The 19,602-nt window shown below is 46.9% G+C and overlaps 1 protein-coding gene across 3 annotated transcripts in view; it reads right to left on the bottom strand.

Moving 5' to 3' along the window:
- Positions 1–6,112: 6,112 nt before the first annotated feature.
- Positions 6,113–19,602, bottom strand: part of CDK2 (cyclin dependent kinase 2) — a 155,254-nt gene continuing 141,764 nt past the window's right edge. For all 3 annotated transcript variants that reach the window (XM_029594765.1, XM_029594767.1, XM_029594766.1), the window contains 2 exons: positions 13,993–14,196; positions 6,113–7,851 (listed from right to left, as the gene is read on the bottom strand). In XM_029594765.1, coding sequence (XP_029450625.1) covers positions 7,747–7,851; positions 13,993–14,196 — 309 coding nt within the window. In that variant the 3' untranslated portion in view covers positions 6,113–7,746. The remainder of the gene's footprint in view (positions 7,852–13,992; positions 14,197–19,602) is intronic.

Below are 19,602 nucleotides of genomic sequence, written 5' to 3' on the forward strand. Positions count from 1 at the left end.
AGGACCACAAAACAGAGTACTAGCCATGCCCCTGTGCTTCACATGCAACCTGAAGTACTGCTTGGAAGTGTGGAAGCTACTCGAGAATAGTAAGACAGCCATCCTTCTGGCAAGTGAAACACATGGAGAGACCATTCAGGCATTGGGAACTTGAAGTGGTAAGAACTAAGTTGTAACTGTGAAGATAAGTATGATCATGTCTGGTAAAACTGCTGAAGTTGAATGCCTATAAACATTTCTAAGGAGAACTACTGACCTTCATTGGGTAAAACAGCTAGAGACAATGGAACCAGATACTTCAGCTCTTGGCCTTATGGATGCTTGAAAGGACTGATTTATTTTTATGAATGACTGGGAAGTTTATTGCTTCTCTGAGGTTTTGCTTCCTATGGGTCCTTTACAAACTTGTTTAAGTCCTTACTCAATAAAGTTTCCCACTCAAAAATAATCTTGCTTAGACAGGCTTTGGAGGACATCTCCCGCTGCAATCGATGAGGCTACAGAACTAATAGAGATCCCAGTAAGATCATATAACACATACTCCAAGAAAGCAGTCCCGGACTCCAGCCGAGCCACCGCCTGCCTTTCAAAGAGCTGCTGTTTCCAGCACAACTGCCAAAATTACATAGACATCATAGTGATTGGCACTGGTAAAAATGTGGATGAGAAGGCATGTTTCAAAAGAAACTTAATTCTCTCCTCGTGATCTTTGAGGGCCATGTCCACTATTACTAAAAAAAATTGTCTTCCACCAAAATCAGGGCATCCCCCACAGTATCTAAAAAAAAGCCACTGTGTAGTCTCCTGGGGCAAGAGTATACAACTTGGTGAACCCTCAAATCTTTGAACTATTATTAGGGTATTCCCACTTCGTTAGGAGCATAATCTGCACTTCTGAATGAAGAGGAAAGGCTTTAGACTACCTATGGCTTAATTGCAGAATAGGATTCCATAATCTGAAAAACTGATGTCCTAAAGCAAATGACCACCTGCGATAGAGAATTATTTTCAACAAATAGACAGAAGACAGCCACTCTCATTCTCGGATGCTACCTGCTCTTCCTCTAAGGCAAGGCTTCTCAAACCTATCCTGGGGTCCCCACAGCCAATTGGGTTTTCAGGACATCCACAATGAAAATGCATGAGCTTAATTTGTATATCAAAGAGACTCAGTATATGCAAATATATCTCATGCATATTCATTGTGGATATCCTGAAAACCCAAATGACTGTGGGGTCCCCAGAACAGGTTTGGGAAGCTCTGCTCTAAGGCTTGAATACATCTATGTTATCTTTCAGGATGGGAAAAATTGGGGTACTCTCCCACAAAATCACCTGCTCCAAACAGCACTACGGATTGCCATCCAGCAGTTGAAATGACCAGAGAAGAGCCCTGACACATGATAGCAGGGTCCCTTCACCAGGTCTTTTACACACAGAAGACCTGTTGTAAAATGCCAAAGGAAGAAAAAATTCTGGGGAGAAAAGGCAAGGACCTAGCATAGCTTCAGCATAGGTTCCCCCCACATTGAAGAAATCCACAGGCCCCGTCCACCAAGGAAGGCCTCAGCTCAGGAGAAATGGGCAGGAATTCCACACAGGATACATATACAATGGTAGTCATTCCCACCAAAAAGGCCACCTCCAAGGGGAAAAAAATGGACTACAGCACTGGACTCAACTGCTGCCATTCGTGGATTAGACAGCCTGACTAAGTACTGCCAAATGTGTACGGCTGGACTAGAGGGGCTTCACAGACTACACCCAAGAATCCTGTTGCTGATACAAACAAGACAATAGGAGCTGGCACCGCAGCAGAAGCACCAACTCACAAAAACTCCAGCACTGACTAAGCTCCATTACAATAAGGTCAGAAGCTACAAAGAAAGCAGGCCCAAAGACAAAGAGGTGACTAAAGTTGGCAGGCCCACTCCTGCACCAGCTCAAATATACTCCTTTCCCTCCAGTTGCTTGCTTCAGCAGAAGTGGCTGATCTTCTCACCTTTCTCCATTTTTTTAAAGCTTTAATAAGTCAGAGGGAGAAAGAGGGGGTGGGGAGAGAGGGAAGAATACTTCAAACAGAAGCACCTCCTGAGCCAAAAACAAGTTTCCATCCTCTAAGCTCTATCAAACCCCTTCTGGGGCTGGGAGCCTTACACAGGGTTCACTTAACTGGGAAGCACCAGAAGCCTGGCCCCGGATTTCATTGTCAAAGCAGAAAAGGCTGACAAACGCAGAACTGCCTGAAAATCCTCCACCAGGCTGTGCAAAGGCTAAAATTTGGGAGGCAAGTTTCTGCTGCACCAGACAAGCATGTCTTGCCATCTGATGAAGACAGAATACTGGTTTTTTGCCAGAGCTGCACCATGGTAACTACTAGTGATGAAGTCAAGCAAAATTGCTTACCTTGTAATAGGTGTTATCCCAGGACAGCAGGATGTAGTCCTCACATATGGATGACGTCACTGATGGAGCCCTATTCCGAAAAAACTTCTGTCAAAGTTTCTAGAAACTTTTGACTGGCACAATGTGCCCACTGAGCATGCTCGGCATGCTATGATATTCTCAACCACAGGGGTCTCCCTTCAGTCTCGTTTGTAGCAATGGGCGTTAGCCAAAAAATAAAATAATAAAACGTATCGGACCCAAGTCCGCGGGGTGGCGGGTGGGTTTCGTGATGACTACATCCTGCTGTCCTGGGAAACACCTATTACAAGGTAAGCAATTTTGCTTTATCCCAGGACAAGCAGGATGCTAGTCCTCACATATGGGTGATTAGCAAGCTACAGGCTGAGTCATTCTTGTATTGGACCAACAGTGTACAACTTGTGCAGGCGGCACAACAACTGGTGTACTGTTGGGAAAAAATGAGGCAGCCTGAAATCACGAAAGGTTGGATGTGGAAGGAGTTGGATCATGCTGGAAACAAGTTCTTTAAGACAGATTGTCCATAGGCTGAATCTTGTCGTCCTTCCTTGTCGAGACAGTAGTGAGCCGCAAAGGTGTGAAGAGAACTCCATGTTGCTGCTTTACATATGTCAGTTATTGGTACTGAACGATAGTGAGCTACTGAGGTTGACATTGCTCTTACTGAGTGAGCCTTTACTCGCCCCTGGAGAGGAAGGCCTGCTTTTTCATAACAAAATTGTATACAATCTGCAAGCCAATTAGATAGAGTTTACTTTCCCACCGCTTTTCCAGGTTTGTTTGGATCAAAAGAAACAAAGAGCTGGTTGGATTTCCTATGGGCCGTAGTGCGATCTAAGTAGTATGCAAGCACATGCTTACAGTCCAAGGTGTGTAAGTCCTCTCTCCTTGATGAGAGTGTGGCTTTGGGAAGAAAGTAGGCAAGATGATGGATTGATTCAAGTGGAATTCCGTAACTACCTTAGGAAGAAATTTTGGGTGTGTATGGAGTACCACTCGATCATGTAGGAATTTTGTGTAGGGTGAGTATGTGACAAGTGCTTGTAACTTGCTAACCCTTCTCGCAGATGTGATGGCTATTAAGAAAATAGTCTTCCAAGTGATAAATTTAAAATCACAGGAATCCATGGGTTCAAAAGGAGAACACATGAGTCTCATTAAGTCCACATTAAGGTCCCATTCTGTGACTGGTGGTCGGTGTGGAGGTTTAAGTTGAATTAAACCTCTCATAAATCTACTGACAAGGGGTTGCACTGATATTGGTGCATCTCCGACAGTGTTGTGATAAGCTGAGATTGCACTTAAATGTACTCTTACAGATGAGGTCTGTAGACCAGAGTCTGAGAGGTGCCATAGGTAGTCTAATAAAGATGATGTAGTGCAGGAAAAAGGGTCAACACTGTTTTGTGTGCACCATGTGGTAAACCTTTTCCATTTAGCACGATAGTTCTTTCATGTGGAGGGTTTACGTGAAGCTACAAGCACTTGAGAAACATTAGTTGAAAGATTGAGTGGTTGCAAGATCAAGCTTTCAACATCCACGCTGTGAGAGATAGGGATTGAAGTTTGGGATGACGCAACCTGCCCTGATCCTGAGTTATGAGAGTGAGTGCTGTGCCCAGGCGAATTGGTTCTCTGATCGAGAGGTCTAGAAATATGGAAAACCACACTTGTCGAGGCTAATACGAGGCTATGGGTAGCTGTAGCTTCACTAGAATTTTGGTTATTAGCGGTATCGGGGGATAAGCGTATAGAAGGCCTGAATTCCAGTGGCGAGCAAAGGCGTCCCTGGGTAAGCGGTTTCTCTGCTTGAACAGCAATAATTGTCCACTTTGTAATTCATTTGTGATGCAAAGAGGTCTACTGTTGGTTGGCCCCAACGTTAAAGATCTTGGTCGCCACGTCTGGATCCAGAGACCACTCGTGAGGTTGGAATTGACGACTGAGGCGATCCGCTACTACGCTGTGAATGCCTGCTAGATAAGTGGCCCGTAGAAACATTGAGTGTGTTAGGGCCCAGTCTCAAATCTGTGCTGCTTCTGGACAAAGGAGATACGAGCCCGTACCTCCCTGTTTGTTTATATACCACATGGCTACTGTGTTGTCTGTTTGTATCAGAACAGTCTTGTGGGAAAGACAGTCCTTGAACGCATGCAGCGCATAACGTATAGCTCGAAGCTCTAGGAAGTTTATCTGAAATGTGGCTTCGAGTTTTGTTCAAGTACCTTGGGTCTGCAGATGACCAATGTGTGCTCCCCAGCCTAAGGTGGATGCATCTGTAGTTAACGTCACTTGCCAGAAGTTTTTCCAGAATAGGGCTCCATCAGTGATGTCACCCATATGTGAGGACTAGCATCCTGCTTGTCCTGGGATAATGTCTCCATCTGCTAATAGGGGGAGAAAACCCACATGTCTGAACTGGTGTAGCAGGATGAAAAAAATTTTGGATGTGTCTCTAGGAGGTACTGTTGCAAGTGATATTTCAATCTAGCAGCTTAGAAGTCAATTAAACCGAAAGACAAATGGCAATTGCAGAACTCTTCCCCACACCTGAAATGTGTTGAAGCATCACTAAAAAATAGTTCTGAAATAATGGAGCAAATACTTTTATCTATGCTTTCTAATAGGTATATAGCCATGAACATGTGCTTGAGATGTTGAAGCACTGATTTCATCTATATTCTAGTGAGTTTTAACACAAACTAAAACCAGAAACATCATACTCCAAAAGAGGAAACTCTTCAACATGGTTTCAAAATAGAAAAAAAATTGCAGAATTATTAAAACTATGATTTTTAATTAGAAAGATTTTAACAATTGTAAGAAACAGCCAAGTACATACAAAATTTGAAAAATACAAACTATTTAAAAAACAATTGTTTACAAAACTAAAGGTGCATGTTTAATAAATTGTATTCAGCACTTAAAATTCAGGTCATATATAAATATTTAGCAAAAGGCTGGTTCCAGTACAAAATGGGGCTAGAATTATGACTTGAAACCCCCTGTTATACTTCCTACCTAAACTATCACAGTCTCCACGTAGAACAGAGGTGGAAAATATATTTACACCATTGACTCTCTCCAGGTATTATACTGGGTCCTTTATCCACAAGGTTTCCACAAGGACAGTCACATGCTTGCCTGTTACCCTATTTTAAGTGCTCCCATTGGGCATCTTTCCAACTGAGGGGAGGAAATGGCTTTTTCCATGAGATAAGACAGACTTACAAAAACAAGATCATTACCAGGCAGCATTCTGTGAAACTTGTAGGTTGCAGCCCATGAAGCACACAAGTTCTTTGATAGCAGAGCACAATGAGAAAACCCACCAGTACACAAATTTGGGAAGAATGCCTTTTGGTACTCAAGCTTTCAAACTAATATTCATCTCATATTTTCATTGTAACACAACCTGGTCCACACATGTATAAGGCTTACAATAAAAAACTTTTTTTTTTAACATCTTAATTTATACTATATGTATATATATGGTCACTTAATTGCTGCATTATTTTCCCTATGTCCAAATGTTATTTTGAAGCCTTATGTAATATTTTCTGATGTTTTAAGTGCAGAGTTGCTCATCTCTGCCCTCAATGTGAGAGAGCAAACATATATCTAAACTTTATTATGAAGTGGGCTACAGTTACAAGCAATGTAAAGTCCAGCAGGTTTAAGAGACATTAGTATCATTTCCATATCAGTAACAGGTCAGAATATCATTGTGGTGGTGGTGGGGTTTTTTTTTTTTTTTTTTTTTTTAAATGGATGAGGACTACAGTGTTTCTGGAACTTTGGGAGTAAGAAGGGTGATCTCACTTACCATAAGAAATCACTTTAGGAAACCTGAGAATATTAAATAGGAAGAACGCTTATTCCTTTTAATGCATGTGTTCTAAAAACAAGAATCTTTTCTTTTGCCCCATTCAACCCCACCCTATCCACTCGGACACTAAAACATCTCATTGTCCATGAAGTATTCTTATGTTTTAAGAGTATCGCACATACACATTGTAAGAAGCATCTGACTGCATGATGCCTTCATTCTGATGCAAAATTGTCACCCTCTTCGTTCTTACTGCTTAGCCCCTATGCTTTTAATCCTGGAGCAAGTATTGCCAATTATTTCACAGCACTTGCTGATCTAACACTGCCACCTTGAAACAGTAATTTCTGGATTTTGTTGGTGAGCTTTGTCTTGATGCCCTTAAGTGCTAGCTTTGGACCTACATTTTTCTCCTGTTCTCTGTAATTCATTCATGCATCCAGCAAAAATCAATTTTAGTACTGCGAGACAAGAACTCCACTGACAACAGCAGACCTAAAGCCCTTTTCGTCCAATCCCCTTTACAACCAGGCAACAGATGTAGTTCTCAAGGGAACAAATTTAAGTTAAATTAGCAATTCTGCAGGATTCTTACACAAAGCAGATCAGATTGTACAAGTAAAGGCCACACTGTCGAGCCCTCTGAAATTGCTTTAGAGTTAAATCCAGGACATGAACAAGAGTGATTATTTATGTCCAAGTCAGAGACATAGCTTCTACCATTCCTTTATATTTTCATTGAAAATGAGGTGGGAATATGTTGCAAAGAGGATTCAGAGTAGGACTGCCTCATCATGCCTGTTTTTCTCTTATCTTTTAAAATCCTATCATAGTGCAGCCAGCTGCAATGAGGGCTCAGATACTTCTGAGAAAGCCTCAAAGGCATGCTCTCTTTGCACCACCCAGCTAATACCCTCAGGGCTAACCCTTCAAACAATTTATTTTGTATGCCAAGCTCAGCTTTCCTCTTTCTCCACACAACTCTTTTTTTTTAATCCCTCAAATTTATATAATTGGCCCCTCTCTGGACCTGCTAAGATTTCTTCTTAAAATGGGGAGCTTCAAGTTCTGATTTCTGTTACTGAATCTTAAATCTAGTAAAACATACGGTACAGGTTGGAAACCTAGGAATAAACTGTAGTACATTTCTATAAACTGCAGATGGGGGGAGGTGAAGGTGGGAGCTAGTGTCTATTTTAAACTAGTTGCCATTCCAAAATGTCTGCATCTTTAAGGGACACACAGAGATAAGAACTATGCAATCTCCAATCTTTGGAGAGGGCTTAAATTCTGGCAGTAAAACTTTCACTATAAGAGTAACATTACTAAATTCTGTATATTTAGGGAGGTGTGGCAAAGGTTTCACCGTATGTGTGGGCTTTCATATATACAGCAACATTAGCTCCTCAGTTTGCTGAACTTTCAGCAAGGGAAAGCACAGAACACTCTTAGAGAGCAGGAATGCATGTTGTTTACCATCCAGATATAGATCATAGCCGCAAGTGAGGGATCGCCTTCGTCACATCACGAAAGAATACATGGCCAAGTGCTGACTTGGCAGAGATGCGCTTATTTGGGTCATAGTGCAACATTTGCTGAAACAAAACAAACAAAAACACTTTAAAATCACCAAAGGTTAAAAGAAATTGAAAGCATTTTTTTTATGATGTTGCAGAGTCGGGATGAGGAGAAAGCACAGTTGCTTACCTGTAGCAGGAATTCTCCTTGGACAGCAGGATGTTAGTCCTCACACGTGGGTGACATCATCCGGCACGGGAAACTTTGACCAGTAGACTGAGCATGCCCAGCCTGCTACTATCTGCGCATCCATGCGAGGTCCCCCTTCAGACTCGTAACATAGCGAAAAAATAAAACAAACCGGAGGAGAACCCAACTTCGTGGGGAGGTGGGCGGTATTCCTGAGGACTAACAACCTGCTGTCCTAGGAGAACACCTGTTACAGGTAAGCAACTGCGCTTTCTCCTAGGACAAGCAAGATGGTAGTCCTCACATGTGGGTGAATACCAAGCTCCAGACTGCCCCATTCAACTGGAGAGACCAACAGCGGTTGAACAAGGTGCCAACGGGCATAACACAACTGTGATGCTGTAGGTAAACAGGGGGCAGTCTGGGTCCCACAAGAAGCATAAAGCAGGAAGAGTTGGGATCAGGTCTGGAACAGATTGTGTAGGACAGACTGACCAAAGGCACTGTCCTGGCATTCATCCCTGCCTAGACGGTGATAAGCAGCAAACTTGTGAAGAGCACTCCAGGTTGCAGCTCGGCAAATTTCATCGACGGGGACTGCACACAAATGAGCCACCGACGTTGCCATAGCCCGCACAGAGTGAGCTCTTATTCTGCCGGCTGGCTGAAGGCCTGCCTGCGTGTAGCACAAGGCAACGCCAGCAAGTTCGACAAGGTCTGCTTTCCCACTGCTCCTCCCAGCCTGTTGTGGTCAAAAGACACAAAGAGCTGGGTGGACTGTCTGTGGCCTGCAGTGCGATCTAGGTAGAAAGCCAAAGCTCGTTTACAGTCCAAAGTATGAAGCCCCGTTCCCCTGGATGGGAATGAGGCCTCGAAAAAAAGGTGGGCAAAACGATGGACTGATTAAGGTGGAAATCAGTCACGACCTTGGGCAGAAACTTAGGAGAAGACCACATGATCATGGAAGAACTTCATGTACGGTGCATATGTGACCAGCGCCTGAAGTTCGCTGACCCTATGAGCCAAAGTGATTGCCACCAGGAATATAACTTTCCAGGTGAGGAACTTCGACTCGCAGGACTGCAGCGGATCAAAAGGAGGGTGCATGAGCCGCGTCAGGACCACGCTGAAGTTCCAGGATGCCACCGGAGGACAAAGAGTGGGTTTCATCTGGAGCAGGCCCCGCATGAAACGATCCATTAAAGGCTGGACCAAAATGGATATGCCAGCGACACTTCGGTGGTACGCAATGACGGCGCTGAGGTGCACCCTGACTGAGCTGGTCTGAAGCCCAGACTCGGACAGATGCCACAGGTAGTCCAACAGCCAGGGAAGGGGGCATGAGAAAGGATCTAAATCCTGCTCCGCGCACCAGATGGAAAACAGTTTCCACTTCAAACTGTAGGACTTCCTGGTGGAAGGCTTTCGAGACTCTACCAGGACACAGTCCAAGAGCTGCAAAGGCTGGAGGACTACGCACTCAACATCCAAGTTGTGAGGGCCAGCACCAGGAGGTTCGGATGGCACAGAGTGTCCTGATTCTGCGAGATGAGATCAGTCGCCGTCCCCAGCTGGATGGGCACCCGCACCGACAGGTCCTGCAGAAGTGGGAACCAGACCTGTCGAGACCAAGAAGGTGCCACGAGTATTATGGTCCCTCTGCCCTGCTGGAGCTTCAGCAGGGTCTTCAAGAGGAGCGGCAGAGGGGGTATGCATACAGAAAGCCCTTCCCCCTGTGAAGGGAGAAGGCATCGCAGGCCAGATGGCCGTTCCCCGCTACCAGGTTGCAGAACCTGCTCACCTTGTGGTTGTGAGGGAAGGCAAAGAGATCCTCATCCGGCATACCCCACTGGTGGGAAAGTTTGGCTGCTATCTCGGGGTTGAGGGACTACTTGTGTGGCTGAAAGAACAGGCTCAGGCAGTCCGTCAGCATGTTGAGATGACCTGGCAGGTAGGTTGCTCATAGAGACACCCTTGAGACAGGGCCCAGGTCCACATTTGCACTGCTTCATGGCAGAGGAGGAATGAACCCGTGATTCCCTGTTTGCTCATGTCCCACATTACGACCTGGTTGTCTGTCCGGATAAGAACTTCCTTTGACAACAACTGGTCCCTGAATGCCCACAAGGTGTATGGATTGCCCGAAGCTCCAAAATGTTTATCTGACAGGTGCTTTGGCAGCGGTCCAGAGGCCCTGTTATGGAGACCATTCAAATAGGCTCCCCAGCCTTGGGGGAAGCATCTGTGATCAGGGTCACCTAGGGCAAAGCGGGCTGGAAGGGAAATCCTTTTTCCAGGTTTGAAAGATCTTCCCACCAGGACAGACATGCTCTTAGAGGGTCCGTAATTGCAACCAGAACCTCGAGATCCTGAGATGTCTGCTGCCTCATGCAGAGGCCAGCCAGAGGAGTCACAAGGATGGAGGTTGCCATGTGGCCCAGTAGGTGGAGCGGAAGGTGGGCTGGTACCCTCCAACTGTTGTGGACAAGGGAAGCCAGTGAGGCAAGGGTGATCGCCCAGTCTCTAGGCAGAAAAGCTTTCGCTTATGCCGTGTCCAGCTTGGCGCCTATGAAGTCCAACTGAGGGGACGGATAGCGATGCAATTTGGGGAAGTTTATAACAAACCCCACAGTTTGCAGGGTCTGCCCTGTCAAGGCCAGAGCCTGCAAGGCTCCAGAGCAAGATTTGTCCTGACCAGCCAGTCGTCCAGGTATGGAAACCAATGGACTGAACGATGCCTAAGGTAGCAGCCACCACCACCAAGCATTTGGTGAAAACGCGGGGGGCCTATGCCAGCCCGAAGGGCAGCACTTTGTACTGATAATATGCTTTCTCCACCACGAAGCGAAGGTACTTTCGGTGGTTGGGGACAATCGTAATGTGCGAGTAAGCCTCCTTGAGATCGAGGGAGCAAAGCCAGTCTCCTCTTCTGAGGAGCAGGATCAGCGTGCCCAGAAAGATCATCTTGAACTTTTCTCTTACAAGAAACTCTTTCAACGCCCTGAAGTCAAGAATGGGGCGCAAGCTGCCATTCCTCTTTGGAATGAGGAAATATCTCGACAGACCCTTCGGCCCTGCTGATGGCGAGGAACCTGTTCCATAGCACCTGCTGGGAGGAGGGTGGAGAGTTCCGTCTGAAGAATGACCAAATGGGCAGATAGACCCCATGATGGGGAGAGTTCTCTGGAAGCCTGCTAAAATGGAGGCAGTACCCCTGGCGAACGATAACATTGGACTGCTGGGTCCTCTCTATCTGTTCTCAGTGACAGGCAAAGCTCATGAGCCTACCCCCGACTGGGGGATCTGATGCCAGGGGTATGGCCAGCTGACTTCTGCTCCCTCGCCGCCAGTCAAAACCCCATAGCCGGGGCTTGCTGGGGGGCCCGGTTGGGGTCTAGGCGCTCACTGTTGGCGAGGTCAGCTCCTGTAATGGTTTGAGGCGGACAAGTCTGGGCGGCCAGAGGATAATATTTTCTCTGCCGATAAAAGGGCTTCCGGGAACCTTGCCTGAAGGATTTTCTGGCAGAGGACGGGCCTTCTGAGGCACCAGCGGACAGCTGCTGAAGGGTATCATGATGATCCTTCAATTGCACCACCGCATCCCGAACCTTATCCCCGAAGAGGTTTTCACCTGTGCAGGGGAGGTCGGCTAGCCTGTTCTGGACCTCCGGCTGGGAGATCAGAAGCCCGGAGCATGCCAGTCTTCTGGCACTGATGCCCACGGTGGCCAAGCGGGCCGCTGTCTCAAAAACATCATAGGTGGAAGGCACCTCGTGTTTTCCCGCATCAAGACCCAACAGGGCAATGGCGGAGAGGGCCTCCTGCTGTTGCTGGGGGAAGGCCCTCCACAAAATCCTAGACTAGATTCCAGAGATTGCGGTTGTACTGGGTCATGTAAAGTTGATAGGCGGCGATGTGGGCCACCAGCATGGCACCCTGGAATATTTTTCTCCCCAGGGCATCAAGCTCCCTATGCTTGCATCCCAGGAGCGCCGGGACTTTTTTTTTTTTTTTTTTTTTAAGAGCGGACTCCACGACAGACTGGTAGGGGAGTTGCCTCTTATCAAACCCCACGGCCTACTGCACCAAGTAGGTCGCATCGGCCTTTTTGTTAATGGGGGGAGATAGAAATGGGGTACTCCCATATGTGGAGGAAGAGGTCCTTACAAATATCATGGATAGGAGCTGCCACGATTTCCTTAGGAGTGTCGATGAACTGGAGCACTTCCAGCATCTTATGACGCACATCGTCCTCTGTAAGCAGCTGAAAGAGAGCTATGATTGAGGCCATTCCGACAAACCCTGCAAAGGACAAGTCCTCAGGCAGCGACCGGTGCCGTTCCTCCAGTGGGGAAGGCTCCGAGAGAGGGTCGTCCGAGTAATCCAAGGACAAGTCCATGGAGTCGTCACTCCAGGGGTTGTAAGGCCTCTCCTCCTCACTGGGACCAGCATGCCATGGGAGAGATTCATGAGGGGTATGGACCATGGGCTCCGAAGGCCTCGAGGGTACCCACCAGCATCGATGATTCCCCTAGCATCGAGGGGACCAGAGGCCATGGAAGGCCGGAGGAATCTGGCAAAGGTTCGGGGAAACATGGTACTGGCCATATCTTCCTCCTCGGAGGACCTGAGAATCGAGATCGCTCTGGTGTAGAGCATCGGTAGCTGATGGGCAACCGAAGGCCCCTTGGGCACTTGTTGCGTCAGAAGGAGGCCCAGAAGTACATCCAGACACTCCAGCAATGGTGCCAGCATCGATGGTGGAGGCTCAGGCACCGGTATGGGGGCCAGTGGCACTGGCAGCTCAACACTTTGGAGCACTGAGCACTGTGGAATTCACCCTGCAGTCCAACTCCTCCTGAAAGTCCGAAGTCGCCAGGACTGATGGAGGGGGATGAGGAGTCACTGGTTCTTCCTTGGGCCTCCGAGGTGGTGCAGTGCCCTGCACCGGTGTCGGTGGGGAATGCCTAGGGCTACTGGGGGCATCAGAGGATGGGGCCTCTGATGGTTGGTGCCGCTTCAGAACCGGAACTATGCATCGACGGTGACCAGTATCGATGCTTGCGGGATCTTCTTCAGTGCTCAGCCCCATCTTTCCCCAGCACCAAGGAAGTTGACGATCCCAATGTCCTGGAGAACAGGGAGACCAGCGAGGATCTATCCCCATCCCCTCGATCCTTGGAAGAACTGGCAAGAGGGACTCCTAGGGGAAGCGAGTCGGTCGGCTCCCTGCGATCTCTCGGAGTCGAAGGGACAGACGCAGGTGTAGAGGGAGTAGACTTCGGGGTCCCGAAAAGTTTCTCCATCTTATCAAGGTGCACCCGATGCCCTCTGGATGTCATCTGGTCGCACACACTGCACCCGCGGATGTCATGCGAGGCCCCCAAGCAGAAGATGCAAACCTTATGCGGATCCGTGATGGACATGGTCTGCGGGCACTGACGAAAACCGATAGACACCACAGAAAAAACACCTAGCGTACGGTCGATGACCAGCAGTCACCGCAAGGCGAAAGTCAGGAATCGAAAGCAAGTTGGAAAAAAAGCAGAAATGACCCGTACCAAGGAGGCACCGACCAAAGGGGGACCAGACAAGGAATTCAAGAAAAACACTCAAAAAAAAATCAAGAAAACAAGGAAATCGAAGAGCTCCACCAATCGTGAGGCAACTGCACCGTGGAAAAGAAGAGACTGAAGGGGAACCTCTTGTGGACATGTGGATAATAGCCAGCTGGGCATGCTCAGTCTGCTGTTCAAAGCTTCTAGAAACTTTGACAAAAGTTTTCCGTGGTGGGCCTCATCGGATGATGTCACCCACATGTGAGAACTAACATCCTGCTTGCCCTAGGAGAAAATGCCCTCTCTCTGCTAACTGAAATTCTACTCTCTGTACACTAATTGCTAGAAAGCGACAAAATCCCCAAAGTAAACCAGGAAAATAATGGAACTAGCTTAATCAGTGTTAGAATGGGAAGGTACTTTATAAATAAGATAAGAAACAAAGGCCAGATAGTAAGGTAAAGTACTTACGGCTAGCAGGTCTCGGCCATCCTCATCCAGGGGAGGGACTACCTTACTGAAATCCTGCCTTGCCCACTTGGGAAAGGTGGACTTATAGTCTGGCATGGAGGTGACTCCAGGCCATACTAGCTCATCTGGTGTTCCCAGAGTGCGGAAGATCCGGAAGAGCTGGTCAATTTCAGAGTCCCCGGGAAACAGAGCTCTCCTGGTGATCTAAAATGTAAAGAATAAAAAGCATTATACCTTTTTATTAGTGTTAAAAAAAAAAAAAAAAAAAAAAAAAAAAGGGTTTCACCAGGTATAGCACTGCAGCAGCCCAATTTCAGGATTTTACTTAGGGGCTTTGGTTACTATAACCAACAAAATGACAGAAAATAAGTGTGGGGGGGGGGGGGGGGGGGGGGAAGAGAAGAAATTTGTTTTCTTACCTGAATTTTCTTTCCTTGAGTTCAGTCAAACCAGTCCAGACTAGAGGTTTATGCTTATCAACCAGAAGATGGAGACAGAGATCAACAGGTTCACTAACTTCACCCCTTAGGCACCCATGCTGACCTTAGCCTGCCAGTATTTTTTTTTTTAATAATTTTTACTAAAAGATAACAGAGGCAGTTAAACAATGCCATTCTTTCAAAGAACAAATGAATAAATGCATAAACCCCACCCCCCCTATTATCTATCCCCAACATCCTCTGAACAGACTTATAGGTACTAGCAGAGAAAATACTCCCAGTTGACTATACAACAAGCAAGCTAAAAGTTGTGCATTACAAATTTAGAGACAATACAGAGACAATATATTCAGGGGGAACAAGGCAAAGAAATAAGAAATCACAAACCAAACCCAACCCACCATATATACGGGCAAGATCATTACCCACTGGGTCACCCTCAATTTGAAGGTTTCCACTGGATATATGAGGTCCAGTCCAAATCAAATTTAATAACAGTATGTGAACGAAAGGTGGTAATTTTACTTAATATACTCTATCCAACAGTCTAAGCACATCCGATATGGGCGGCACTGTGGCCGATCTCCAGTGGAAATCAACCACACCCTTTGCAACAAGAAATGTTTGATGCAGTAATAGTTGTTCAAAATTATCACCTTTTGCAAAAGGAAAATTCAATAAAACAGATTTCACACAAGGATCCAAGTGCAACCTTGTTAAGTTTTCCACATATGTCTTGCCAAAATACTGATATGAGAGGGCAGCCCCACCAAATATGACAGAAAGACCCCAATCCCCCACACTGCCTCCAGCAACCAGAGTCAACATGAGGGTACATCTGACGAAGATGTTCTGGAGTCACATACCACCTATACAATAATTTGTAAGAGTTTTCTAAAATGCTTATCGAGTTGGAACTCTTCACCACGCATAGAAATATTATATCCCAATCCCCCTCAGCCACAAGGCCAATCTCTCTCTCCCAGGCCAAAATATGAGATGGTTTTTCCGCCAATTCTTTAAGAAATGATATAATTTAGAAACAACTAGCTTTATATTATCAGCCATTAAACAATATCCCTCCAAGAGAGTTCAGCCCTGAACAAGATCTCCAGTGATAGTGGAAGAACTTAGGAAGTGGCGTAATTGCACATACTGTAGAAAAGTCTTGTTATCTAGGGACTATTTATCCATAAATGTACCTAAGTTAGCAAACCTGCCCATAAGATAAAACACTTCTGTCAATCCAGGGTCTATAACAAGAAATCTCCAACCCTGGTGTAAAGTCAAGATTATTGTATAAAGATTTACCATAAAAATAATTCCTACAACCTATGAGAGTCACCTTCCATTGCGACCACACTCTTAGTGTGTTTAAGGTACTAAGGGGCTTTCCTGGAAAGGCCGCCAAGTCCTGACCGAGTGCCAAATCAATGCAGACAAAGGCATCTCTCCCAACAGACTTTGTGCTATAATTACCCAATTCTTCTATTCACCCCATCTATGCCAGTCCACCACAGCCCAGAGTTGGGCAGTGACATAGTACCATGTCAAATATGGTGCCCTTAGGTCCCCCTTAGATTTAGGTTGAAAATGGACCTGCCTGGATACCCAGGGAGGCTGCTTCCAAATAAAAGAAAATAAGCGCTTCTGCCAATGTTTCAGCATGTTATTGGGTACTGATATTGGTAGAGTTTAGAAAAGATAAAGAAATCTAGAGAGAATATTCAGTATCCCATCTTTAATTGTTAACTTTGTAAACTGTTGTGATCTTTACATGGAACAACGGTATATAATGGAGAAATTACTTACCTGATAATTTTGTTTTCCTTAGTGTAGATAGATGGACTCAGGACCAATGGATATAGTGTACTCCTGATAGCAGTTGGAGACGGATCAGATTTCAATCTGACGTCAGCCCTAGTACATATACTCCTGCAGGAAGTGCAGTTCTTCAGTATTCTCCTCAAAAAGCAATTGTGGATATATGTATGACTGAATAACTTGATTAACTTTATAACTTGGTTAACTTGATTAATTTGAACTGGTTGAATTGGTTATAGCTGGAAGCCGCCAGTGCCCTCAACCGAGAAACGACACCCAGTAGGGATGGGTGTCCTAGTTGGAGAAAGCATGGCTTACCCGTGAATCACTCGCTCTCGGGGATGTCACTCGAGAATTCCATGAACAGCGGCAGCTGTGGGTAGGATGCTGAGTCCATCTGTCTACACTAAGGAAAATGAAATTATCAGGTAAGTAATTTCTCCATTTCCTAGCGTGTAGCAGATGGACTCAGGACCAATGGGATGTATAAAAGCTACTCCCGAATCGGGTGGGAGGTTGCCCGTGGCCCACTTAGTACTGCCCTTGCAAATGCTGTGTCCTCTCAAACCTGAACATCCAGGCGGTAAAACCTGGAGAAGGTGTGGATGGAGGATCATGTCACCGCCCGGGAGATCTCGGCGGATGACAGCATCTTGGTTTCCGCGCAGGACACTGCCTGGGCTCTAGTGGAATGGGCCTTGACTTGTAAAGGTGGTGGCTTGCCTGCTTCTATGTAGATCGCCTTGATGACTTCTTTGATCCAGCGGGCTATGGCTGCTCGTGAGGCCGCTTCCCCTTGCTTCTTCCCGTTGTGAAGGATGAATCGATGGTCCGTCTTTCGTACGGATTCCGACCTTTCCAGGTATCGGACTAGGAATCTGCAGACATTGAGGTGGCGTAGACTGCGAGACTCTTCCAAGTTCTTATGCTCACCTGGCGATGATAGCGAGATGGTTTGGTTGAGATGGAAGTGAGAAACCACTTTGGGGAGGAAGGATGGGACTGTGCACAACTAGATGGTTCCCGGGGTGAGTCTGAGGAACGGCTCCCGGCAGGACAGTGCTTGTAGCTCGGAGATACGACGGGCCGAACAGACTGCCACCAGGAAGGCTGTCTTCAATGTTAATAGTCGGAGAGACAGGCCACAAAGAGGTCTGAAGGAGGCTCCTGCTAAGAAATCTAGGACCAGGTTGAGGTTCCAAAGAGGCACCGGCCACTTTAGTGGTGGTCGGATCTGCTTGACTCCTTTCAAAAAGTGGGAGACATCTGGGTGGGAGGCTAGGCTGCTGCTCTCGCTCTTGGTTCCGTAGCATGACAATGCGGCCACCTATACCTTGATGGAGTTGAGACACAATCCCTTCTGAGGTCTGTTCTGCAGGAATTCCAAAATCGCAGGAATTTTGACTGAGCGTGGAATGATGTCGCGGTCCTCCACCAGGCTTCGAATACTCTCCAAATCCTTACGTATGTTAGGGATGTGGAGAACTTGTGTGCTCTGAGCAGGGTGTCACTTACTGCCCCCGAGTATCCGCTCTTCCTCAGGCGAGTCCTCTCAATGGCCAGGCTATAAGAGAGAATAGAGCTGGATCCTCGTGGAGGATCGGTCCTTATTGGAGTAGGTCCCTGTGTGGAGGTAGTGGGAGGGGGCTCCCTGTCAGCAGCCTTCGCATGTCTGCATACCACGGTCTTCTTGGCCAATCCAGGGCCACTAGAAGTACTGGTCCTCTGTGGTGTTCTATCTTGTGGATGACTGCGCCCAATAGGGGCCACTGTGGGAAGGAGTATAAGAGAGTTTCCTGTGGCCAGGTCTGTACCAGAGCATCGATTCCCTGGGACTGAGGTTCCTGCCTGCGGCTGAAGAAGCTGGGCACTTGGGCATTGGACCAGTTTGCCAGGAGGTCCATGATTGGAGTTCCCCAACGGTTTTACTATTAATTAAAATGCTGTGGTTGACAGCCTCCATTCTCCTGGGTCTAGACTTTCTCTGCTGAGGTAATCCGCAGCGACGTTGTCTTTCCCCGCGATGTGGACAGTCGAGATCTCTTGAAGGTTCGCTTCCGCCCATGACATTAGGGGGTCTATTTCCAGCGACACCTGTTGGCTTCTGGTTCCTCCCTGATGGTTGATGTAGGCCACTGTTGTGGTGTTGTCCGACATTACTCTGACTGATTTGTCTCGGAGTCTGTGACCGAACCGTAGGCAGGCTAGTCTGACTGCCCAGGCTTCTAGGCGATTGATGTTCCATCCCGACTCTTCTTCGTTCCATTGCCCTTGGGTGATTAGCTCCTGGCAGTGTTCTCCCCATTCTCGTAGGCTGGCATCCGTGGTGACCAGGATCCAGGTTGGTGAGGATAGTCTCACTCCCTGGCTCAGATGGCCTTCTTGTAGCCACCATCATAGTTAAGTCCAAACTTTGTCCGGGAGCTGAAGACGTATGGTGTACTTCTGGGACAGTGGGTTCCATCGTGATAGTAGTGAGCACTGTAGGGGTCTCATGTGAGCTCTTGCCCATGGCACTACTTCCAGTGTGAATGCCATGACGCCGAGCACTTGGAGATAGTCCCATGCCTTGGGGCGAAGCTCGCTCAACAGGGTTTGCAACTGGGTCATCAGTTTTAATCTCCTTGTCAGTGTCAGGATGACCTTGTCTTGTTTGGTGTCGAACCGGATTCCCAAGTATTCCAGAGATTGGGAGGACTGCAGACAGTGTTGACTACCCACCCGAGGCTCTCCAGTAGAGTTTTGACTCTGTTGGTCACCTGGTGGCTTTCCTCTGGGGATTTCGCCCTGATAAGAAAATTATTCCTCACCTGCTAATTTTCGTTCCTGTAGTACTAAGGATCAGTCCAGACGGTGGGTTATGTCCCCCGTCCAGCAGATGGAGTCAGAACAAAAACTTCTGGGGGAGGTGCTATATAAGCCCACCTCCCTTGTCTCAATGCTCAGTAACTAGACTAACAAAGCCATGAAAACAGGAGAAGAGACGGAGGGATCAAGTAAACACACATAAGGCAATCTTAAGCCGGAAACTGTACTTAAACTGAACTAGAACTTCAACTGGAACTTGCAAATAGAACTGTAAGAAAAGACTCCCTAGGTCCCCAGAGAGTACCAAGCTGAGTAAGAGATAAGAGTCAAGCAGAGGCTTCCCAAATAAATCCCCCAAGATATAGGGAGGGCGTCTGGACTGATCCTTGGTACTACAGGAACGAAAATTAGCAGGTGAGGAATAATTTTCTTTTCCCTGTACGTACCAGGATCAGTCCAGACGGTGAGATGTACCAAAGCGCCCCTATTATGGGTGGACCGTAGACAGCCCTGCTCTGATGACCCTGTCCCCAAAGGA

Source organism: Rhinatrema bivittatum, chromosome 3 (genome assembly GCF_901001135.1).
Source record: "Rhinatrema bivittatum chromosome 3, aRhiBiv1.1, whole genome shotgun sequence".
NCBI lineage: Eukaryota > Metazoa > Chordata > Amphibia > Gymnophiona > Rhinatrematidae > Rhinatrema > Rhinatrema bivittatum.